This window comes from Podarcis pityusensis, assembly GCF_964106645.2.
Source record: "Podarcis pityusensis genome assembly, chromosome: 13".
In the NCBI taxonomy this organism is placed as follows: domain Eukaryota; kingdom Metazoa; phylum Chordata; class Lepidosauria; order Squamata; family Lacertidae; genus Podarcis; species Podarcis pityusensis.
Genome location: NC_138038.1, coordinates 25760818 through 25786285, shown reverse-complemented (window position 1 = coordinate 25786285; position 25468 = coordinate 25760818). Strand labels below are relative to the sequence as shown.

The window sequence follows — 25468 nt, the reverse complement described above, 5'->3', positions numbered from 1 at the left end:
CTGATGGTGAGAAATAGTGGCTTGCTTTGTGACAACATCTGAGTTCATAGAAGAGGCAAAATTTGAATCGGAGACTTCCTGGTTCACAGCTTGCACTCTTTATCAGCCACAAGGGATGTAAGAAGGCAGCAGTTGGTAACAACCAGCGCTGTTTTCCATTCTGCTGCACTTCAGTTTCTGCCAAGAGCTATGTTATTTGTCTCGCTGTCTGCTATTTAACGTAACTTATATAACTCACACAACTATTTACATAACTTCTACAACTTACCGTATTTTTCGCACCATAGGATGCACCGGACAATAGGACGCACCTTGTTTTAGAGGGGGGAGAACAAGAAAAAAAAATTTTCCCCCTCTCTGCCCAGTGCCCCTTCAGTGAAGCAGCAGGAGGCGCTGCACAGAGAGGGGGAGAACTTTCCCCCTCTTGTTTTCCCGCTCTAAAACAAGGTGCCGTTTAAGGTGCGTTCAGGCGGCTACCTTGGAAGCCTGGAGAGCGAGAGGGGTCGGTGTGCACTGACCCCTCTCGCTCTCCAGGCTTCAGGTTCCTTTCGACCTGCTCTTTGGGGCTGGCGGGGGGAAGCCCACCACCAGCCCCAAAGAGCAGGTCTGGGAGCAGCGGAAAGGCGCAGCGGAGAGGCTCCTGCCATAGCCGTGCGTCACCTCTCCAGCTGGGAGAGGGTCGCAGGGCTATGGCTTCTTTAGCCCCGCGCGCGCTCTCCCGGCTGCAGAGGTGACGCGGGGCTGTAGAGGTTCCTGCCATAGCCGCGAGTCACCTCTCCAGCCGGGAGAGGGTCGCGGGGCTATGGCATCTTCGCTCCATAGGACGCACACACATTTCCCCTTCATTTTTGAAGGGGGAAAAGTGCGTCCTATAGAGCGAAAAATACGGTATATTTATTTCAGTGTAAAGGACACATCTAAACAATGTAGAAAAAAGTGCCATTGATTATGTATCATTTGCAGACTTAAAAACAAACAACAATGCGAACAAATTGTGATAGCGCTCGCTTGACTGATTTCCATTCCTGACCACAGGCGAACACACGAAAGTTCCGCTTTCTTTTCCATTTTTGTTGCAATTTTCTGACACCCCCAGCAGCTACTCTACAATTAACTCTAAAGAGTAGCATACAAGAAATGTGATGCACAGACTCAAGTACCACAACCAGCAATTCTCTGTCTTCAGTCTTCAAAAAGGATTGTATTTCTAGCCTTCATGGAAAACTCCAGCTCCAGTTCCAATGATGCAGAGGTGACATGGAGGACAGCTGATCTCTATTATTACTTTTTATTGGGGTGGGGGGGAGAATCCATTAGTGGTCAAATGTTAATGAGGAAAAAGGCACTCTGCATATGCTCAAAGGCAGTGTCTGAAAAGCTTTGGTGCCTGTTTCTTCCCCATGGCTGCTACTTCAAGCCCTATAATGTAGCAGTGCTCAAAACTTTTCCTTCTTCCATTTGTCCTTCCCAGTACAGTGGTACCCCGGGTTTAGAACTTAATTCGTTCTGGAGGTCCGTTCTTAACCTGAAACTGTTCTTAACCTGAAGCACCACTTTAGCTAATGGGCCTCCCGCTGCCGCCGCACCGCTGCGGTGCGATTTCTGTTCTCATCCTGAAGCAAAATTCTTAACCTGAGGTACTATTTCTGGGTTAGCGGAGTCTGTAACCTGAAGCGTCTGTAACCCGAGGTACCACTGTGCTTGAGTCTTTACCAGATTATTCTGCAGTGGAGGTGCAGAAAAAACAACAACCCCCAATTAATCCTGCATGGCTTGGAGCGAAATAATGAGGAACTTTGGGTGGGTGGTGGGTTAGAATTTCCACAACCCATACACTAAAGTAGGATCGTGGTCGGGATCTTTTTATTATTGTTATTACTGCATTGTGTTCCGAAGTTGAAAGAGATAGGAAGAGCCTGCACATTAAAAAAGTGAATTTAAAAAAAAAAAACAGTTTCTCCCATGTGTTGTTCTTGTTTTTTGTCTCCTCAGCGTTCAACCGCCACGTTTCGCCCCAGAATGTTTGCTGCTCACCGACACTGAAGGAGGTGCAGATGGGGCCTGCCTCCTAACTCCGGTTCACGGCCCCCTCCCCTCCCAAATCCCAAACCCGCATCTGTCGTGGCGACCGCGGAGCGTCGCCTCTGGGGGCGGAGCCCACCTTGGTCTCTCCTTATTGGTTCTGGATGGAATTGCGGTGAATGGAACAGAAGCCCAGCACGGTGGAGTGCCTGTCGGAGCCAGAGGACACCCGGTAAGGGCACACCCACCCAGCGGGGATCCTAGCGCACTGCAGATTTTGGGGAGTTCTGCTTGCGTATACCCCAACCGCAGCTGGTTGTTTCAGAGGACACCATTAAAAAACCCCTTCCTTCTCTCCATTTCCGTCAACACAGTAACAGCGAGTTCGCTATTAGAAGAAGCAATAGAGAGTGTGCAGCTCAGAGTGATTTTTGGTGGTGTCCAGTATCTGAATCTTTCATTTCTGAATCCATACCATGCAAGTAGCAAATGTGGAACTGAGTGTCTGGATGTTGAATTCAGGATCATGTGTTTCCTGTCAGCCTTCCCTTTAAAAAAAGAAAAGAAAAAGCTTGAAATGGAGGAACAATTTTCCACCGCCCCCACCCCCCGGCCGCCATTTTTCATCTCTTACTCTGGGTTGTAACCAATGATAGTCAGAGTAGACCCATTGAAACTAGTGGACAATGACCGACTTGGGTCACTTGTTTTATTTATGGCATTTATTTATTTACTGGATTTGTATGCCACCTTTTCCTACAAGCTGCCCAAGGTGGCATACAAGATTCTCTCACTCCTCTTTTAAACCCTGCAACAACCCTGTGAGGCTGGTTAGGTTGAGAGGCGGTGACTGGCCCAAGGTCAGCTTCATGGCTGAGTGGGGATTCGAACCCTTGTCTCTCTGGTCGTAGAGCGACACTCTAGCCACTGTGTCACACTGACTCTTTAATTACCGTACTTTTCCGTCTATAAGACGCCGCCGTTTATAAGACTACCCCTATTTTTGGGGTCTCAATTTTAAGAAAATTCGGGGAGATGGCTCAGTTGTTGAGCTTTTTTTTGGGGGGGGGGACTGTCCCATCGCCTGAAGAAGCTGCAAATCACATGCCCAACTGCCAGAGCGTCAGCCAATCAACACGCACAATAGCTGCTGACAGACACGGCAGCAACTAATCAAACGTCCATCCTATGCACTACCCATGTATAAGACAACACCCACTTTTTTTTTAAAAGAAAAAAACATAGTCTTATACACAGAAAAGTACGGTAAATTCATCTCAGTGGGTCTGCTCAGAGCATGACTAGCATTGGACTATGTCTTGGTCCTCCATCTTGGCGGACTGAATGCATTCTCATATTTTTAAGGAGTGGCAACATGATACATTGGATCAAGCAAGGCAGATTTGACCATAAATCTCAGGCTTGCCTATTGTTTGCATCTTTGGGTGGCATGCTGCATTCCATGTTAATTTCCAAGCACTGCAGGGCACACTGATCAGGTAGCTTCTAGCACATCACTAGGAAGCCATAAATTAAAGGCTGATGAACCAAAAGCCGCTACCTGCCAAGGAGTCTGCTCCCTGTCTCCTCTGGGCATTTTGCTCCTCTGTTCTTGCCTCCTTTCAATCAGCCTCCATTAGGGGTGAGTAATTCTGCCCTATGGCTCTATGGTGTATGGTTGGATCATTCAACTTCTTCGACTGTGGAAATGCAGAAGAATTATATTGCTTACTGGGAAGCTGCCCGTTGCATCTCTGCGTGAGTCAGCGTTAGAAACTCAGATATATAAGCTAATTGCCAGTGGACCTTAAACCTAGGTTATAGTTGCCACAGCGAAATGTCTAGGCTCCTTCTCCCCCCCCCAAAGGAATTTATTGCTGCTGCTGTTGTATTTGTTGTTATTTTCATTTCTATGTCGCTTTATATTTTAAAGAAAAAGTCTCAAAGTGGTTTACAACTTGTTTAAAACAGTAAATAAAGCAATCCAGAATAAAACAAATTCAAGCTTCAAGGGCAATACAGTATTTCAGATCCTTCTCTAAGTGACATTTTGCTTTCCCCATATGAATCTACCTACCGTATTTATTTGAAGGCAATGTGCACCTTTTTTGGCCAAATTACGTTGCAAAAATTAGGGTGTGCATTAGATTTGATGCCGCATTTACACTCGCCACCGAATACTTTTTCGGTTTTGAGGTTTTGAAAATTGAGGTGCGCATTAGATTCAATGGTGCATTAGATTCGCGTAAATACGGTACATAATTTATAGAGCTGCCCCATAGCAGAAGTACTCTAGGAAGCCAGTGCAGTGTAGTGGTTAGAGCATGGGTAGGCAAAGTAAGGCCTGGGAGCCGGATCCTGCCCAATCGCCTTCTAAATCCGACCCACGGACGGTCCAGGAATCAGCATGTTTTTACATGAGTAGAATGTGTCCTTTTATTTCAAACGCATCTCTGGGTTATTTTTGGGGCCTGCCTGGTGTTTTTACATGAGTAGAATGTGTGCTTTTATTTAAAATGCATCTCTGGGTTATTTGTGGGGCATAGGAATTCATTCATTCCCCCCCCACCCCAAAAAATATAATCCAGCCCCCCGCAAGGTTTGAGGGACAGTGGACCGGCCCCCAGCTGAAAAAGTTTACTGACCCCTGGGTTAGAGTGTTGGACTTGGACCTGGGAGATCAGGTTTCAAATCCCCACTCAGTCATGAAGCTCACTGGGTGACCCTGGGCCAGTCACTGCCTCTTAACTTCTTAACCTATCTCACAGGGTCGTCATAGGGATTAACTGAGGTGGGGGATGAACCATGTACACCTTGGAGAAAAAGGTGGGATATAAATGCACTGAATAAGCTCTTACTTGCTTAAGAGAGCTGGAAGGCCCAGCCACATGGAGATTTCAGTTGCCAACCTGGCATCCAGAGATCTCCACGTGGTCGCAATTGGACCTGCGCCAGGCACAAAACGCACCTTTCTATCTCTGTGTACTGGGCTTGCCTCCTTCCAGTCAAGAAGCACCCTTCAAAAGAGTGACTCGCACAGAAACAGGGCGAGTGGAGAATTTGTAACTCTTCCATGGTCCTAAAGTGATGTTCATTTTTTTTTTAATGTAAAGGTGATCCCAGACTGTCACTCTCCTTGGGTGGGATTCTGCCACATCCTAGCAAACATTGTTTGTGCAGTTGGAGCTGATTGGGGCGATCTTGCAAGAAACCTGTTCCTCCAAAAGACCGGACATTTGGGGATAAGGAAAAAGAGGGGAAATTGCGCTGGAAAGTGTATGGCAACAAATCACAAGCGGCCTAAGTGAAAGGCATTTTCTTTCCTGAATTTCAAGTATGGTTGAGGTATCAGAAGTTTATTGCTGCAGTTGCATGTTCCTTCGAGTCCTCCCCCCCCCCCCCGTTAATATAAATTTGCTTTTCTGAGAAGTAGTTTGGTGTTTTGCATTTAATCTGGTAAGTAAATCAGGAGAAGCATTTCCACGAAGGCTTATTAGGGTAGAGGCGGAGCGGCTTTTGAACCTGCGTTCTCCTTTGATGCATAAGCCAAATAACCTATAGGTCGAATCCCAGGGCTCCACAGCTATGGAGCTAGGGGTGTGCTATGCTGTGGGTGGGTGCCAGCCGCTGGTTGGGGCTGCCTGAGATCCCAGCCACGGGTGAGAATGAGGGTGCAAAAATGTGCAGCGGGCTCCAGAATAATATTTGCACTGTGCATTTATGATGTTGGCAAGGGGAGTTGGTTTTCATAGAATCGTAGAAGGGGTCACGAGGGTCATCTAGTCCAACCCCCTGCAATGCAGGAATCTCTCTGCCCAACATGGGGTTCAAAACCACAAGTAATACATAGGTGTGAAATGGATCTGTCCCACTAAATAAAAGATAAGAAGGAAATGAAGATCCGAAAGCCCGAGTGAATAAAAAACAGATAATGATGGCTCCAGGAGTGCCATCAGATAGAGCACTCCGTAAACGGGGAGCCACCACTGAGAAGGGCATGCAGAGAAGTGCCTCAGATGCTGAATGCAGGGTCTTGGTAGTTTCACGTGGGGAGAGGCAGTCCTTGAGGTCTTGTCATCCTGAGCCACATAAGGCTTTATAAGCCCAAACCTGCACTTTGAATTGGGCCCAGAAACTAATTAGTAGCTACCGCCGTCAGGCCAGGATTGGTATTAATGTGTGCAGACTGCCTTGCCCCAGTGAGCAGCCTGGTTGCTGAATTCTGCATAAGCTCCTGCTTCTAAACCGTCTTCAAAGGCATCTCCATGCATAAAGCATTGCAGCAATCTAACCTAGAGGTTACCAGTCAAGTGCCTTTGGGTGCTTGCAAGCAGGGCACAGCGGGGCTGGGCCTTCTGCTGTGGTTTCTCCCCATCTTCTTGCACTCAGAGGTGTATTACTGCTGTATGCACAGGTTCCATTTGGCTACTGTGGCTAATAGCCCATGAAGCTCACAGTGTTGTTGCCTCGGTCAGCTCACTCTCCCCGTTGAGGCTACTGTGCAGGGTTATTGCCTTGAGCTTTGTGTGATGAAAAGTGTCGCAATTTGGAGAGGTGCTGGGTGCCTTCAGACCCCCGTAACCTCTTTCAGGATGCAATAAATCAGAGGGTTGCATTTGGACACGGAAGACCCAAGTTCAGCCACCTTGCGTATCTTTCAGCCTGTCTCTGCCTCATCTACCTTGCAGGGTTGTTGTGGTGACAATGGAAGGGTATAAATGAGATGATATAACAAGAATGCATAATCACCCTGTAATACTTTTAACAAAAAGAAAACAAACAAGCACCCACAGTGGGGTACAGAACCCAGGTGTCCTAGATCTCATCTTTCCTTCCTCTCTGCGCCCTATTTGTCAATAGCTCAGTCAGCAGAGCATGAGACTCTTAATCTCAGGGTTGTGTGTTCGAGCCCCACGTTGGGCAAAAGATCCCTGCATTGCAAGGGGTTTGGGCTAGATGACCCTCGTGATGCCTTACAACTCTACGATTCTGTGATCTACAAAATGAAGTAGTGCAGCTCTGTGTTTATTATGGACTTTGCTGATGATTATCTTGCAAGCGGGTAGACAGATTTTAATCCTTAGCATTTGCATTTTGCACTGTAGGGTTTCAAAGAATTGTTTCGTTTTCTTGGTAATCCTTGCAAAGACCCTGCAAGGTAGGCCAGTATTACTTATCTCTGTTTTAATACAGATTAGGGGAGAGGGCTGAAGAAGAGAGAATGGCTTTTCCTAAGGTGATTTCAGAGCAGAGGCGAAGCTCGAATCAGACAGTTCCTGGGGAGAGGGCGGACGTGCTTTGCCCTCAGACAACCCCAGGTTCCATCCCTCGCAGACTCCAGTAAAGAGTTTCAAGCAGCAGGTAGATGAGGAAAGAGCTGTACATGAAACACTGATGCCCACTGCCTGCCAGAGTAGACACTACTGGGCTGGATAGATACACACACCTGCCTGGTATAAGGCATCTTCTTCCTACGTTCAGCTCAGTCTGTGAGCCACTGTGCTAGAGTAGCTCTCATAGATTCAAATATAATTAAGCTGCATAATTTAAGATGCAGAGGCATTCCTTGATATAGAACAGAGAGAGAGAATACGCTTGGGAGCTTGATGTCCTACTCAGTCTCCTGCCAGAACAGCTGTGATTTTTATCTCTTTCCACAGTGCTGCTGCTGCCGGTGCTGCTGCGAGAGTCGCAGTCCTAGGAAGGGCTCGCCTCTATGTGTGCCAGGCCGCAAGGCTATCCTGTTTACCCCTTCCATCTGTGGCATACGGAAGGGCCAAGGGGAGAGGGTGGGGGTCAGGATAATGGGCCCATTCTCCGACACTGGCACCGGCTGGGTCCTAATGGGCCCCACAACTCAGCAGGTGCCTTTTTTTGCCAGCGAGACTGTCTGCCTGCCCGTCAGCCAGCTGTGCTGCTGCCTCTGTTTGCCCAGACTTTCCTGGCATGTAGCGCTGGCAGCCAGAACAGCCGTGCAGGGTTGGGGTGGGAAACCAAATTATGTAGGAAATAATCTCCCCCCCCCCACCTTCCACCTGCCCCCATGCCTTGCGAAGCGGCTGCCTTTTTGTCCATGCAGCTGCAGTATCCTTCTGCATGTGTGCAAAGTGTTTTTATTGCCTTTGCCCCTCCCCACAAGGTTTCCACCATTCCCTGTTGTACAAATGGGCAGGGGAAATGATGGCTGTGCCACAGGCCAAACAGAGAGTCAGTGGCAGAGTGGAATCCATCCTTAAAACCAGCCTTCTCTGCAGCACCTTTTACAGTGAGTCTGGAGAAAAGTGATGTTGAGGTGGGTGTCTGCACCCCAAATCAGCCCCAAATCTGGACTCTGTGATGCCCTCCAAACATCAGCCTCTAATGGACTAGCTAGGCAGTTCCCATCTCCTTCGTCCCTCTTTTTGATGGGAATGCAGCCTGCTAGCCGCTTGCTACCAATCCCAGACTTCAAATATTTGCTGCTTGCCCTGCTGGAGGCTGACACTAGGCCTGCCAGAACTGCAAGGGGAGAAGGGTACATCCAACACACTGCAGTGGCTCAGCAGGTAAACTAAGCCAAGGCAGGAAAATAGGAGGCTGAAAAGGACTTCATTGAAACCATTATTATTATTATTATTATTATTATTATTATTATTAATGATTTTTCAGATTTCTTACCCTGCCCTTCACCACACGCTCCCAGGGTAAGATGTAATCATTTAAAAAAACACAACATTAAAATAAATTGCAGCCAAGAGAATAGGGTGGGCACTAAAATATATTGGGTGTCGAAAGCTAGGGTAATTTGAGATGCTTTCAGTATATGTCGAAATCTACGTAATGAAGGCACCAGGTGAACATCTTTGAGCAAAGCAAATGGCCCAATTATGCGCTCCCCACCCCTGCAAATAAAGGGTGGAGAAGAAGTGAATCTGGGCCTGTTTTGGAAAAACTCAAAAGTCACACCACACAGAGGTGCTTCCTTGCAGATGTTGAGTTTTCCAGTTGTAGCGTTTACATAGGTATGGTATTAGGGGCTAGCAAGGAATGTGCAGGATCCTTGTGGCAAGGAGACCACATCAATGCAGTTCAAGCCCTGGCACTAGGAAGGCATGCTGGTGAGTGCAAACTCCCACCTCCCCACCTCCCAAGCATACACACACACACACACACACACACACACACACTTCCCCTGAAAGCCACAGTGAGCCATCAGCCGAGGGAAGTTACACACCGCAGAAAAGATGGCTGAAGTGTAAAAAAGAGCTTTAGATTTCTCAAGGAAGCAAGCCAAGCCGCAACTGAGGAGAAATATGAAAACCACCCTCGGTCGCAAGTCAGTTTGTTCTGGAGGGAAATCCCTTCCTGATGCCAACTTTCATAATGTCTCAGATTCAAGTAAAACCCTGTTTATGGAATCCTCCACAAGGCAATTTTATTTTTAGGGAAGGGAGTGGAATCATTCCCAGACCACAGTATTATAGATTCCTCTTCCCCTGCTTCCCTGCCCCCCCCCCCACCCCAAAGCAAAGGGCATTGTAGAGTATCTAAGAGAGTAAGTTGGGAATTCTCCAGTTTTTAACTCTGCCATAAACTAGCCAGCCCCATCAACGGGAAGCCACTGGCCTTATCAACCTCAGCATCCCTTCTGCAGCAGCACAATGATAACAGCACTGGCCTACCTTACAGGCTCGTTGTAAGGTCACCGAGCCAAATGCCTGTGCTAGTGCTGCATAAATACGAAGGATTTTGCTTGTTACTATTATTAGCCATTAGCATCATTATTTTGCTGCAGGTAAAGGGCCTTGTAGGTAGCTGCAGAGAGGATTCCTTAACAGGTGTATGCCAGGAAATGCAAACCTCACGAAAGGCATCTGCAGTCCAAACAGTGCTTCAAACAGCTTCTTCATTCCCTTCCCACCCCAGGGTTGGGAAATTTGGCTCCCGCCAAGCGCCAGGGGGGAAAACATCACTTCTAGTCCTTTGAGATGCTTCTGCCTTTTTGCCGGCAGTAATCCTGATTTTGTGTTGCAAGATCATCTGCCGCAACACGCTCGCACCTGTACATGCACTTGTATCATTACACAAGCAGCGGTGGTGATGTGTGGAAAGGTGCTGGTGGGGTTTTTGGGGTTGTTGGTTTTTTTTACGTGCCCCCATGCACACTCTTATGGCCATTTTACGGGAGGGACACTGCTGTGTGTGGAAGTCTAGATGCGGCAGACACGATGCGGTTCTGGGGAAACTCTTCATGTTTGTGACCTATGCAGTGCAGGCTTGGCAGCCTTCCCTCTGCAAGGAGAGAAGTGTCATCCTGCTAGGGCTGTAAAAGCTCCCTTATCTTTTCTCCGCTGTACATACACCCCTTTGGCAAAAAATTAAAATAAATGCTGTTGTTCAGGTGTGATGATCACACCTGGCCACATGGTGGCAGACTTGCTCCATAATGTACCCCAGGCAAACCCATTCAGAGAGCAAAGGGTAAAGGGCATTGGAGGTGGGATGGTAGGCAGGACTTGGGACAGACGTGGTTGCAGCGGCAGCACAGAGCAACCAGCGATTAAGAGGAGAGTTTGAGATTGATATGTAATCACCAGCCCAGCAAGGAAGGGGTTGGCAGGCCAACGGTGTATGGGCATGTGCCATCGAAGTTGTAAATGGCCAAGCACGGTTTCGATCGAAGCCAGTAATCCGCCTCTGGATGCGTAGCTTTAAAGCACAGTGCCCAACTCCAAAGGATTCTGGGCAGTGTAGTTCTTTAAGGGAATTGTAACGCTGTGCAGGGTAAAACTACAGCACCCAGAATTCTTTGAGGGGAGGGAATGTGCTTTGAATGTGCTCCGAAGGTATAGTGTGTATGCAGCCCTTATCTCTGGACAGTAGGCCTCAGACCAGCCACACAAAAACCAGAGGTTTCAACATGGACACCTCTGCATCCAGTCCAGCAAGAGGCATTATTGCAGGTCAGAGACAGGGGAAAGACCTGAACAAGGGTGTGGAGTTGGGCCAATTGGAGGTGTGTGGCCTGGGAACAGTCCCACAGGCCAGATAGAGAGGCCTGCATTTGACCTGTGTACCTGAGATTATCCACTCCTGCTTTACACAGATGGAAGCACATTCTGTCACCCTCAAAGGATTCTGGGCAATGTAGTTTGCTCAGCGTTTTTGGGAATTGTAACCCTGTGGACTACAGTGCCCAGAATTCTCTGAGGGAAGAAAGGCACTTTGAATGTGCTTTCAAGGTATCTTGTGAAGCGGGGTGGAGTGCGTTTTTCCTGCGCCTCGTCTCGTCTCCATGTGTCTTGATAAACCATGTGTGCAGTATTCGGGGTGTGCTTTGTTCACATAGGACGAACCTCATTGGGCCCCATAAGGATGCCCAGACTCCGATCTCTCCTGGCCCCGGATTGGGAGCTGGGTGTGCCTTGGGGCACGGCCCTTGCCACAGGACATGCCCCCGGCACAACCTTCTGTTCTTGCCACGGGGCCCCAGGGCAGGCAAGTTTGTTCTCACGGCTTTGCTTGCCGCTCCTGTCGTAAGCAAATAGCGAAGCTCCTCCACCTGGGATGGGAAGGAGAATGTGACTGGGCGGCTCTGTGGTTTTGCTTGCCCCACAGAGATGGGGCAGGACCTCTGTTCCCTAGTCTCATGTGGGAGGTAGGAACGATTGTGACGGATAAGGTATGGTTTTGTCACCCCACTCCTTGAGCAACCACTTTTCCGCTCACTCGCTCACGTGCGCATACACCTCATTTAGAAAGTATGTGCTCACCAGAGCCCAGGTATGTGTGGCTGACCTCTGCCGCCTTTTTCTCGTGTTGCTTATGTGGTTGGTCTTTGGATTAGCTGTGCATGCTGCTGCGATTCTTTGGGAGCCGAGACGACTGCAAAAATGTGTCGCTGGCTGCAGGAATCAACTTCCTGAAAATCTCCGACCTCGTTGCGAATCAGGTTCCTGGCCCTCATGATTGTGAAGTCTAGGGTGTGGGTCTGAAGGGGTATGGTGTAAGATTGCTAGCCATCACGCTGACAGGGTCATTTCTCTCTCCCTCCTCCTTGTGGGTGGAGCCAATGGACGTCGACCACACTGCCACCTGCTGCAAAGAGTTAGTGCTGCATCCTAGTGTAATCAGCAAATCTCTCACCCCCCCCCCCCCCAAAAAATCTGCATGGCTCTGAGAGTTTAGGAAATCGGGGATTGGATTTGTTCTCTCTTTGTGTGTCTGTTTAAAGATGAAGGGTACTAATGCTTCACCAGGAAATCCGCCTGATCCCTGTTCACACCAAGGCGCTGGCCTATGCTTAAACAAGGGTTACAGGAGCTGAAACCTCCCTGGAATTCCTGGCTTCTAAAATGATCCTGTGCAGGCTGGAATGGCTCTGGTTGTTCCAGGTGATGAGGGAATTGCACTCTGCAGGGTGGCTCCTCCTTTTCTGTTCTGTGCCACAAATGATTAACAATGGGAAGGTCTGCCGGTAGAAGATATATTGAGGGATAGAACCTTACTTTTGCAAGGGTTGGGGTAGCATGTGTTTACCAGAAATTACAAAATGTTTTGAAAGTACTCTGTACTTGCCTGTTCATGCCCTGTTGACTGTGAGAGAGTGATTGTCAGCTACAGCGGTTGGAGGAGCAAGGGCCAGGACTCTTGGGTTCTCTATCTAGCTCCGTAGAAAACAGGAGGGACAGCTGATTCACTGGGTATACATTCTGTACAGGGGAGGAGGCTTGGCCACGTAGAAAAGAAGTCACTTCCCAACACACATACTTGAGAGGCACGTTCGCCTCGGGTCCATAGCATGGATGTATTGGCTATTTAATTTGCCATATTTTGCTCAAAATTAATGTGGGTTCATTGCTTAACTTTTTGCCGTCTATCTGCACATGCATACTTTTTTGCTGCATGAATTTATTTACTTAGTGTATTTAAATTTCCTTAAAGGCTTCCCCCAAGGAGTCCTGGGAACTGTAGTCTATCAAGGGTGCTGAGAACTGCTGTTATTATCATTACCATCATTGTATTAAATTTATTACCCTTCCCCCTAAGGCCCCAGGGCAGACAACAGCATTAAAACGCAACATTACAACGGCCAAACGAATAGCCTTCCTAATGTTTACCCTGGATGGGGGGTAAGCTGGAGATAGCTGCCAAGTTTCTCCAACACGCAATGAGGACTCGTGAACGTTACACAACAGTGTTTTAATTGTTCGAGGCAGATTTTGCTGGTTTTATTGTATTGAACTTTTGAAATTTTGTCCATATGTCAATAAAAGGTTTGAAAACATGACAACGCAATATTAAAAAAAGTCTGAAGCAATGTAAGGTGGGCTCCCCAAAATATACAGGGCAGAGAGGAGGTCCTTAAAGTACAGATTCCAGAAATCTTGAAGCGGGCAAAGCCATTACTGTTATAATGGCATTGGAGCACTTTGAAATGTGTGGTGCAGCCGCGTGGCCGCCTCCTTTGGGGTCTGCAGAAGAGGCGTCACCTATGGACTCCTTGCCCTGCCAAGTACCTGGAGCCCAGAGCGAGAACATTTTGATTCCGTCCCCTGCTCCACCTTCTCCCCACCTTCTTGCCCACCCAGGGAATCCCAGGTGCCGAGAGGGGGCACCTCCGTGCCTCCCATGTCTCGCTGCCGGGCACACGCTGTCCTCAGGTGCCGAGCCGGCCTTGCTGGCCGGGAGCCAAGCCTCCTCATGCACAGCCCCTGCGGAGGAACAGCAGAGCACAGTCTGGCGCTGGTCCCAGGAACTCCTGGTACAAGCCGTGCCTACAAGCCTTACGTGGACAAGAGGACATCCTGTTGGGGAGCTTTTGCAGTCGCCTGTGGGGTGCGGGGTGGGGGGGGAAGAGAGGAGGAGGTGGACAAGACAAACTGGTAGTACCAGCCTTGCCTACCCAACCCCTCTCATTCCCCCCCCCCTTCTGTAGTCACTGTTGACGGTCTTTTTTTAGAAGCCTGCATTGTGTACATGCTGATGTGTTGTGTTTGTTCAAAGGCTGCACGTACGCACCGCCCCGGCTTGTGTTATTGTTGGGTCCTTTCCCCAAACGACACTTAAATCATTTCTCTCTCTCTCCCCCCCCCCCCCGTGTTTCCTGTTGGTGTGATTCAAGCATTTAAGCCCTCTGTTGGCTAGGAGGGGGGGCGGGAAAGCCTCCAAAAGGAAATGTGTATCAGAGCAGCTGTTCAAAAGGACTAGTTCTCTCTGCAGCGGCAAGAGCTTTTGTCGCTTGGGACTGTAGGTGAGGGCTCATATTGTGAAGCTTTCACCCAAACAAACTAGTGTGTGTGTTTGGAGGGGAGGGTAGATTAAAGCCCTTCTCCCTGAAATCTAGTTCTCTGAGGGAATGGCTTTTGTATGGGTAGGAACTGAGTCCTGTCAGTCTCAGTCTGCTGCCTGAAGCACCCAAGCACAGGGGCAGGACTAAACCAAAGGCACAGGAAGCCTAGCAGAACAAAATGATGGCATTCCTGCCTCACAGTGAAGGGCCTTCTGGCTGCCACTACATCTTTCCCTCTTTTTCTGATGATCAGGGTGTGAGTGCTGTTTGTAGCAAAACAACAGCACCCATGAACAAAAGGGGGGGGTGTCAGCAGACTTAGGGGGACATGGAAGCTGCAGTAATAATAATAATAATATAATAATAATAATATCGTTAGGTAAAAAAGCTGGGGGGAGGGGGGAAACCCAAAACAGCTTAGTGGGGACTGCGCAACGCTCATTGATCATGGAACATTGATTGTCTATTGAGGGGAGATGGATAACTGGGTACAAAGAGGATGGGGTGGAGTTTCATCACAGAGGAGAGCATTGATGGCTGACTGGAATAGCTAACAGGAACATTCCATGCCACAACATTTTGTTGCAGTTCTTCATACAGTGGTACCTTGGGTTAAGTACCGTATTTTTCGTCCCATAGGACGCACCTAGTTTTTTGGGGGGGAAATAAAGGAAAAAATTTTTTCCTTTATTTCCCCCCCAAAACCAGGTCGGGGAAACCAAACCAGGTCGAAGAACAGTGGGATGGCGGCGCTGCGCCTCCCTGCTGTCCCCCGAGCTTGTGGGGCTGTCTGCCCGACGCGCGGGGCGCTCTGCTTCAGCGCGGCCTGCCCGCCAGGCGACAGGCTGCTATCCGCAGTGTGGGGAGCCCTGCGGGGAACTCCTGCAGGGCTCCCCACACTGCGGATGTCTGCCCGGCACGAGGGGCGCTCTGCTTCAGGGTGCCCCTCGCGCCGGGAAGCAGGCTGCTATCCGCAGCCTAGACAGCCTTGCGGGAACTCCCGCAGGGCTGCCTAGGCTGCGGATTTCTTCCTGAAGCCTGGAGAGCGAGAGGGGTCGGTGCGCACCGACCCCTCTCACTCTCCAAGCTTCAGCGAAAGCCTGCATTCGCCCCATAGGACGCACCCAGATTTCCCCTTCATTTTTGGAGGGGAATAGGTGCGTCCTATAGGGCGAAAAATACGGTACTTAATTCGTTCTGGAGGTCCGTTCTTAACCTGAAACTGTTCTTAACCTGAAGCACCACTTTAGCTAATGGGGGCTCCCACTGCTTCCACACTGCCGGAGCATGATTTCTGTTCTCATCCTGAAGCAAAGTTCTTAACCTGAAGCACTATTTCTGGGTTAGCGGAGTCTGTAACCTGAAGCATATGTAACCTGAAGCGTATGTAACCTGAAGCGTATGTAACCCGAGGTACCACTGTATAATAGTTTCCCTGATTCCTCCTCTCCCCTTCCCCTTGCTTTAAAACCAACCTATTTGCAAAAGTCATTTTGAAACTTGCTGTGTTGGGTGGTCCTTGCTCTGAAAAGCGTGGTCAAAATTAAAGGGTTCGGGAACTCAGACTAGGCCAAATTTCATAAAATCGTACACAGACTTTTACGAAAACAAAATTCTACAAGATAGGAAAACACCAAAGAATTACACAGATTAAAATAGCTCAGCAGTTAAGAAAACAACAAACACTAACTTATCCAGCTAATTAACATAAACACTTACACTTAAATCTCAGTAGGTTGAGCAAAGGAACAAGAAGTTGTCGAGCTCATTATTTCTGAGGTTCTAACCTATTCCCATAAACCAGGCTTAAAGGGGTGATATCACCACACTTGCTTAGGAAAGGAATTATTTTACTGATTTTAAGAAGGCTGCAAGATTGGGCTCAGGTGGGTTTCTTTGGGTAAGAGACCCCACAGCCCTGGCACCTTTTGCCCAAGGAGGCCCATGTAAGCCAATCATTGCAGCCTTTTAAAAATCCGTTCAAACATTTCCTTTCCTAAGCAATCTTCCAAACGTCTCTTGCCAATAGGGTGGTGCTATTAGTTTCTGTATTTCAGTACTATACATTTGCAAAAATGTGTGTCTTCTTGGCTCCACCTTCTGCATTCCACTGGTGCCGCTGCTGCCAATGGGGTATCGGCATGCAAATAAGGCTGCAGTCACTGGCGGCCGATAGGGTGAGCTGCCACTGAGGTCATCCTTTGTTGTTGTTTTTTAATCTAGGCCAAAAAGGACATTTTGTCTTTTGAATTTAATTTGGAAGGAAAAGCTGGGGGCGGGGGGGGGGACGGGGAGACACTTTCATGCACACAGATTTCCCCTTCTTCCTTGGTTTGGGAGCAGGTTTACGATTATTTAAAACGAAGGGTGTCCTTTAAACACATTGCAAAGATTTTTAAAAACCTCCTCTTTAAAATCTATATATAAATAATATAGGCTGCTGAGACGTCAGTCCCTACAAAATTGGGGCAGTGGGTGACAGCTGATGGAATACCATACAAGTTTTAATACCCCCCCCAAATTATTGCTGTTTATTTACTATTTTTTAAAGTGCCTCAATGCTAGATGCTCTACGTGTGAATTAGAGCAAATCCTGTTCACAGGATGACATTGGTGTGTGTTTCATTTTTTTTTTAATGCATGAATCTTGAACTCCTTCCTATTAATCAACCCTCCCACATTTGAGTTGTGATCTCCCGATAGCATTCATTTGCCTTCACTGCCTAATCTGTGTAGCATTTTCCTCTTGAATTGCAGTTTCCTCCCTTTCCCAATCCTCTTGAAATTGGGGGGTGGGGAAGAGTGAGATTATTCAGTTTGCAGTTAATCCTAACGCTGTTTTTGGGGTTAAGCTGGTTTAAAAAAAACCAGAAAACCGATCACCACTGTGTGCCTCCATACACCTCGTTGGGAAATTGAGAAGAGCTAGAGCTCATTGGTTGCGCGGCTGATTTGCATGCATAAGGTTCTAGGTTCAATCCTCTGCATCTACAGGAAGGGCTGGCAGGTACCCTGGAGAGCCACTGCTGCTGCCAGTCAGTGTAGACCTTACTGAATTAGATGGGCATAGCGCTGTGGGTTAAACCACAGAGCCTAGGACTTGCCGATCAGAAGGTCGGCGATTCGAATCCCCGTGACGGGGTGAGCTCCCATTGCTCGGTCCCTGCTCCTGCCAACCTAGCAGTTCGAAAGCACATCAAAGTGCAAGTAGATAAATAGGTACCGCTCCGGCGGGAAGGTGAACGGCGTTTCCGTGCGCTGCTCTGGTTCGCCAGAAGCGGCTTAGTCATGCTGGCCACATGACCCGGAAGCTGTACGCTGGCTCCCTTGGCCAATAAAGTGAGATGAGCGCCGCAACCCCAGAGTCGGTCACGACTCGATCTGATGGTCAGGGGTCCCTTTACCTTAGAATCATAGAATTGTGTAGTTTTGGTCGTCCACCCGTGGGTGGTTGGCTAGGAGCTTACTTGGCAATTTCGCTCACTGGCTTTTGCACCGGGAAATATGCATAAATGAAACCAGCCATGCAACATCTGCTGCAGTGTTCAGTCAGGGGCAGGGAGGAGAAATGAAAAGGGAAATGACATCAGATACAAATATAGCCACCCTGCAGCTTCAACTAAGCCTTTTCAGTTCAGAAATCTTGTTGAAAGTACAAACCACACCAGCTTCCTGATTGCCACCAGTCTCTTGTTCCCAAAATCAGTGCGGTGTTGTTGCTTTCAATTATAAAAATTGCAAATGTATAGACTTGGCCGTGAAAAGCGACTAATAAATAACTGCAGCAAAATAATTAAATAAATGTGTCATTCCAAAGGAATGTTTTAAGACTACATATTCCAGTTATTTATAAACTGTTTCCACTTTTACCAGAATCTTAATGGGTTGTAAGAAGGCAGTCAGCTATGTATATAGATAGAGATAGAAGGTCAATTTTTCCACTTCGGCTATGCCCAATACTTACCTCAACTCTTTGGAAATTGGAACGATCATCAGTGATTTCCAATACTTAACTTACTTCAAATAATCTTTTCTGCAAGATTTAATTTTTCAGCAAGAGTCTGGAGTATTTTTCTTGCATAGTTTAAAAGGAGGAGGAGGAGGAGGAGGGAGAAAAATTATATTCTCAGAAGGTTGGCTTCTGTTCACAAAGCACTTGCTCAACTTTAGAACTCGGTTAGTTTCTTACATCTGGATAGGAGATGTTTTTGAAAAGTTTGGATTGCCTTATATTGCATTATGGGTAACAAGGAGTTTTGGGGTTGGGACCGCTTATGAGTTAAGTCAGCTTTTCATTAAAAATGAGCATTCTGTGATAACAGTCACCTAGATTTTAATGTGTGTACTCTTGACAAAAGCAAATTGAAGATGCATAATGTCCCTCATTACTCCTTCCCCAAATCTGCTGCTCCTAATGGTGGCTGAATTGGGAGCTTCTGACGGCAGGCATTCCCTGTACAGTGGTACCTCAGGTTACATACGCTTCAGGTTACATACGCTTCAGGTTACAGACTCCACTAACCCAGAAATAGTGCTTCAGGTTAAGAACTTTGCTTCAGGATGAGAACAGAAATCGGGCTCCGGTGGCGTGGCAGCAGCAGGAGGCCCCATTAGCTAAAGTGGTGCTTCAGGTTAAGAACAGTTTCAGGTTAAGAACGGACCTCTGGAACGAATTAAGTACTTAACCCAAGGTACCACTGTACTACTAAGCTCTTTCTTCTTCTCCCTGTTTCCACATAGCATCTACAATTCGGCTGCAAACTGAATTGCCTTCACATCTTTTCCCTCTTACTTTCCTTTCTGGAGGTCAAGGGCAAGGATGCATTCCCACCCCAAAATCCCGGGAATTGTAGTTTACCCCTCGCAGCTACAACTCCCAGCACCCTTAACAAAATTCCCAGAATTTTTGAGGGGGGAGAGAATGTGCTTTAAATGTATGGTGTGTCCTCAGCCATAGTAGTTATTGTTGGATAACTACTAGAGAGTTCAATTCCCTGTTTTGCTGTGAAGCTCACTAGGTGGGTTTTTTTGAGCATGACAAACATGGGTTGGCATGGGCTGCAGTGTTAGAAACTGAGATATGAAAGCATGGAGCTAAATGGCACCTTAAACCTAGGTTATGGGCGCAACAATGGAATGTCTAAGCACGCTTTTTTATAGCGAGAATACAAAGCTGAAAATGAATGAACTGCAGCTAAAATACTATGTTCATTTTTCACATGCTCTAGCCCTTCCCACCCCCCTAATATTCATAAGAGGGTCTCTACTCCAGTCTTCACAGAGTACAGTCATACCTTGGTTCTTGAACGCCTTGGTACTCGAATGTTTTGGCTCCCAAACACCGCAAACCCGGATGTGAGTGTCCCGGTTTGCGAACCTCTTTCGGAAGCCGAACATCCAACACGGCTTCTGCAGCCTTAGTTGTCGAACGGACTCCCGGAACGGATTAAGTTTGACAACCAAGGTACGACTGTAGCTGGAAGTGGGGAGGTGGAAAAAGGTCCTCCTTTCCTTCAACTCTGCAGTTTTGATCTGAAATCTTAGGTGCAGTAGTGCGCCCAGAGCTCAGAAACTGCTTGCGCTAATGAAATTCTCTATTGCAACATGTGCCTAGAACAATGGGAGTTCCAAACGCTGGTGGGCTGAGTTGCTGGTGGTGGTTTGGCTTCTCTCTTTTGACCTCCTGCTGCAGAGTCATGCCGGCTCTGGGGTGAGCGTGCTCCAAAGGCCGAGGCAAAGGAGAGCATGGGAATCTCAGGTCAAGAAGGGGCTAGCTATGTCTCTACATCTGCATATGTGTGTGCGTATGTGTTTGTGTGCATGGGGAACCTTCTTCCCAACCCGCTTATCACTTCTGCTGCTCTCAGATAACATAAAGTGAGACCACTTGTACTGCTCTCCTCGCCTCCTGGGTTCTTTAAGAGGTGTGGGATGATGGAACTGGAGCTGTATGAAGCAAGAGGGTAAAGTTGTGTGTGGCGCTTGGGAAAGCTTTTTAAGGGAAGTGGGCTGCAGATTCGGATAAAATGCTATAAGGCTGGCAGGTAAAGAGCCACACAAGGTTGCCCTTCCCCTGATGAATCCACAGTTCTGTTTTGTTTTAAATCTCCTCTCCCCTTCTTTCTTCTCCGCAGGTGGCCGGATGGGAAACGTAAAAGAAAAAGCAGCCAATGTTCGGTGAAAAGCAGTATGTCAGGTAAGCCACCCTTTTCAGGCTGTTTAAATTGGTAGAATCCTAGCTATTTGTCCGGCTCCCACCAGCACCTCGCTTGCATCCCTGATCGCTCTGCTTAATCAAGAATAATCAAGAACAAAGTGGGCCGCAGCGAGCGGAGACCAGGCCATCCACAGCCACAGGCTTGCGAAGCCAAATGCCTCCCAAATGACTCGAGCAAGCGAGCCAAGCCACAAAGTTCAGAGCCAGGGAATATGCAGATATGTATTTGAGGCAGTTTGAGCTGACAGATTAGTCTCTTTCTGGCACCCCTGCCTCCAATCAAACTACTATTTAAGCCTTGATGCTACAGCAATCTATGCATCAAGATCCCTCAGAAATATTTCTAGTGGTATGTGACTTTTAGTTCCACACGATGGTTTCTCTCTATAAAGTTGTAGCAAAACCTTCTCTTGATGCCCCAGAAAAAAATACATATTAGAGGGGAAAAGAGAAATGCAGGCGGGAGGCGTGGGGAGCCTTCATTGATGCAAACAAGCGATGCCCCGAGACTCCAGAATATAAATAACAGGATATCCTCCCGAAATTTATCCAACTCTGTCCTTGAACCCATTGAAGTCCTTTTGATGTTTTCCACTGGCCCAGAGAAGGAGGTCATGGGGCAGCTCAGGATATCGGTTCTCAAACGGCAGAGTCTGCAGCCGGAAGATAAACCACTAAAGGGCTGGGGGGTGCAAGAGGTGAGGCCACAATGGGTCATGGGGCAAAGGCGCAGTGATGTGCGGGTTTGTGAATGAGAGTACTCAGCCGGATATTTGCTTCTTAGGATAAAATGCTCCCCATTGGTCTGCCACCCGCTCAAGTCAGCCACCCTCTCCCCACGCAGATACACATTCCAAATCAAATCATTTTGATTCCCATCTCCTGTTAAAACCTTCAGTTCTTCAAAGCTCTCACTTGAATAATACCTGAGGTTTCTCCCCTAAAATACAGTAGTAGTGGTCGTATTGCTATTATTATTGCTACTGTTGCTATTATAATTATTAATATTATTACTGGTACATTTATGAATCGCTTCCCATGAGGCATTCCGAAGCTGCATACAATATAATTTAAGAGGTTTATTAAGTGGTTACATGAATAAAAACAATTGCACATATAACAAGCATTTCAAATAAATAAAACCTTTTCTCATATTTTGTTTTTTATGTTGTAGACCGCCCTGTAGTCCCTTGATGAAGGGCGGTATATAAATTTAATAAGAGCAATAACAATTTTATATGTAGAGCGCACACACACACACACACACACACACACACACAAAGCAACAATAGCACATGTGTAGAATCAGTTCAAATCCCATGCAGATACCAACTAGGATAAAGATCTCCATTTAGAAGACATGCAGTAGCTCATTTTACAACGAAAGGAGCAAGATGCTTCGAGGGGGGAGGAGAGAGAGAGAGAGAGAGAGAGAGAGAAATACCAGGTTCGAGATTTTACGTAGCAGGTCCAAGGGGGAAACCCCGAGGAGGGGACTTGGGCAGCTGTGGAAAGGCAGGGGCCTTCAGTCTCCCCAAATGCTTCATAGGGGCAAGACCTACCAAAGAAGAGTTACTGTGCTCGTTAGGCCTGACACATCCTGTGCAGATTCAGCTTTTCTAACCACTTGCTGTGTGTGATTCACTGCTGGTCCGCTGCTGTCATTGTGGAAGTGCCCTAGTTCAGTGCCAGAGCACTGGATGCAGAAGGTTCCCCAGGTTCAGCTTCTGTGATCTCCTGGGAGGACTGGGATTGACTCCTGCCTGAACCCCTGAAAAGCTGCTACCAGTCAGGGTGGACCCAGTGGTTTGGATCCTATGTTCAGCTTCCCCATGTTCCTATTCTGTCCTCTCCCGTCTTGAATAGGTCTGTTCCAATGGAAGCTTCACTGTTTGCAATACATCCGGCATTACTATTTTCCTTTTGCTGTTTGTGGGTTGGGTGGTTGGTTTTGTGATGGTCCTTCCGGCCTGGTCTAAAGGGCAAAGACATCCCTTTCCTTAGAAGAGTCATTGTAAGGGGCTGGGTCTATGCCCTCTGTTCCAAGGGAAGGCAATACCTTCTGTGACCCTTGAAGGACACAGGATCTCATGGTAAAATAAAAATATAAATCCTCCTTCTCATATTAAATGCACGATGTAATGTGTGATGTGGGTGGCAGTCACATATGGCATGCAGTGTGTCATTTGCAAGGGCCATGCATACTAGTTTATCTTCTGTGGCACACATTAGATCGTAAGATGCCTGTGGGAAGTCCATTAATATGCCACGCTAAAGAGGGTTCCCTGTTCGGTGGCTGTGTAAATGGGATACCTTTTCACAGTCCGTTTTTCGTCTCATGGAAGCTGATTTTTCAGTCTCAAACGTGGAAATGGGAATCAGTCTAACATGGCTGCAAATTGTGTGGTCTCTTGGGGAGGGGGGAAAGCGTCACAGCAGAACTCGGAGCTTTCTCTTCCTACCCAGATGCTAGCTGTCTTGCTGGCAAAGGAGAGGGGAGGGCTTCTCGTCTTCCCTCCTGCCCCCCCCGGCACCAAAAGCCATCATGCTTTCATGTTGCTAACAGCTGTATTCCAGATGAGTTTAAGACCTTGTCTTTCTTCTCTCACATCCTCATCCCATTGCCTCCATCTGGAAAATCACACAGGGTTTGAGGGACCTTCTGGCTCCTAAACTACAAGGGCCAATTTGCGGCATGATACTTTCCCCAGCAGGGATCTATACTGGTGTAGGGAAACCATGTGTAAATTTGTCGTGTGTGCACAAAAGTGCACAAGTATGTGTGGCTGTATGGAAAACGTCGTGTCAGAATTGGCCCTCAGCCAACTCTTATCCTGTTTATCTTTTGAGAGAAAGCTCCAAACTCCACTCACCAAACACAATCACTGGTGTTTCTCACAGTGAACATGCGGCACATCCGTAACATGCATGTGTCGTTTATATACTGATATACATACATCAGAACCCCCAAGCATGTGCAATGGGAGATTTTAAAGAAAATCACATCTTTCATGTTTGCTCCCAGATGCTCTTGGCACTCACTCTCACACACACATCATATAATACTTTATAAATTCTATAAATCGGCCATGAATTCTATAAATCGGAAAAGGCCAACGAAACAGAAGGGCCAAGTTGAACGTGAGCATTTGTTGGCAGGAAATGGGAATGTGCAGGGAAAAGAGGCTTTGGGGAGGGGTAAGGGATTGTGGGCCAAGCAGGCCGAGAAGGTGGCCTGAATTTTGCATGTTTCGTTTATTTATTTATTTATTTGGCTCTCTCGCTCCTTCCATCCAGTCTCAGATGCTGCAAATATCTAAGCAACATGCCACTGCTTTAAGGCAGCTGAGACCTAGGCTTTATCCCCCTCCACACAGGCATACCAATGCTGCAAGGGGGGCACGTCCCCTTTTCCATCATGGCTGGGTCATCCTAGGGTCGTGTGGAGGTGACCCTTGCCACAACCCTAGACAATAGGACATTGTGAGGGCAGGGGGTGAACGAGAGAACACAGCTCCTTTTCCTGGAAGGGGGCAGAGGGGGCACCTTCATTATCAGGGCTGATGAGGCTCTGGAGGGTAAGCAAGGTTACATGAGTTGGGGGTGGTGGTGGCGGCAGGAGATAATTGGAAGGGGGGGTCACAGGCTGCTTCCTTCCCCTTCAACAACCCCCCACAAGCCCAGAGATAAAGAGCCTTTTTGTGGACGTACATGGCTGTTGTGTTTTCTGCATGAAAGCCGCCCTCGTTAGCGGTACTTTAAATAGCCTTTCAGAAAGACTAACGAAGCCTGGAAGTGGGGGGAGCAGACAAGGACAGGCCTTGCCATTGCCCCCTTCCTCCTGGAATGTGGGGTCAGAGGGGATCCTGAGAGCCATTCAGGCCATGGGGTGCCTGTGCCGTGAGGGGTGAACCGCAAAGGAGGCCTGCAGTCTTCATGTTCTGCCAGCAAAGCAAAGCCAAGTCAGATATGAGGCAGCTTACAAATTAAAGTTGAGGCAAATACTTGTATCCTGCCATCCCCCCCTCCATGAAAGTCATATGTGGTGTTGTCCCACTTTATGTTCATAACAACCCTTCATTGTAGGAAAGTCAAAGCAAACGGCCCAAGTTTCGCCCAGTGAGCTAGATGTGGCTGCAGGTAGATTTGAAACCAGGTTGACCTGGTACAAATTAGCATTCATAAAGAGGAGAGTAGCTCTGAGCATATGCTCAGATTTCCAGAATGCTCTTTCCAGAAGACCTAGTCAGAAAGGGTTTGGGAGGAAGTTGTAAGGGCTTCAGGAATGATCCCTGACTGCTGAAACATGAAACGGGGCTCGCCAGCAAAGCCTCTCTCTGGCCTTCCTTGCTCCATATATGCTCCACATATACAGTCACCAGCTTTCTCACTCTCCAGCTCTGTCCCTGCTCTCTGATCCTCATTCACTCGGCCTGTGCTTCCCTCCCTCTTAACAGTGGTCTAACTGGGAGGTCACTACAGCATGGATCACTGAAGGCCAGGCTGACCCAGGCCCAGAATGGCTGCAGCTGGTCAACCAGCCTGAGCTGGGCATAAGCTCCCCTTGCCTAAGTGGCTCCAATGACAAGTTGGAATCCAGGAGTGATCCCAGACTATGAACCTGTTCCTTCAGGGGGAAAGCCATGCCTCCCAGGATAGGTCATACACCTAATTCCCGGATACAGAAGCCATCCGCTCACAGCATCTCCATCTTTATTAGCCCCCACCCAGCCCTTCACCACTTCCAGACACCAGTCCAGCACCTTCACACTTCCCAGATGGAATGGAGAGAGAGACCTCCAGACAGCAATACAGTGGTACCTTGGTTCTCAAATTTAATCCATTCTGGAAGTCGGTTCCAAAACCAAAGCGTTCCAAAACCGAGGCATGCTTTCCCATAGAAAGTAATGCAAAATGGATTAATCTGTTCCAGACTTTTAAAAACTACCTATAAAACA

The 25468-nt window shown here is 47.8% G+C and overlaps 1 protein-coding gene across 1 annotated transcript in view; it reads left to right on the top strand.

The window, feature by feature from the left end:
• Positions 1-25468, top strand: part of THRA (thyroid hormone receptor alpha) — a 122287-nt gene that overhangs the window by 72598 nt on the left and 24221 nt on the right. Inside the window, exons 2-3 of the mRNA XM_080978352.1 lie at positions 1993-2254; positions 20428-20489. Of these exons, the coding sequence (XP_080834478.1) occupies positions 2202-2254; positions 20428-20489 (115 nt within the window). The 5' untranslated portion in view covers positions 1993-2201. The remainder of the gene's footprint in view (positions 1-1992; positions 2255-20427; positions 20490-25468) is intronic.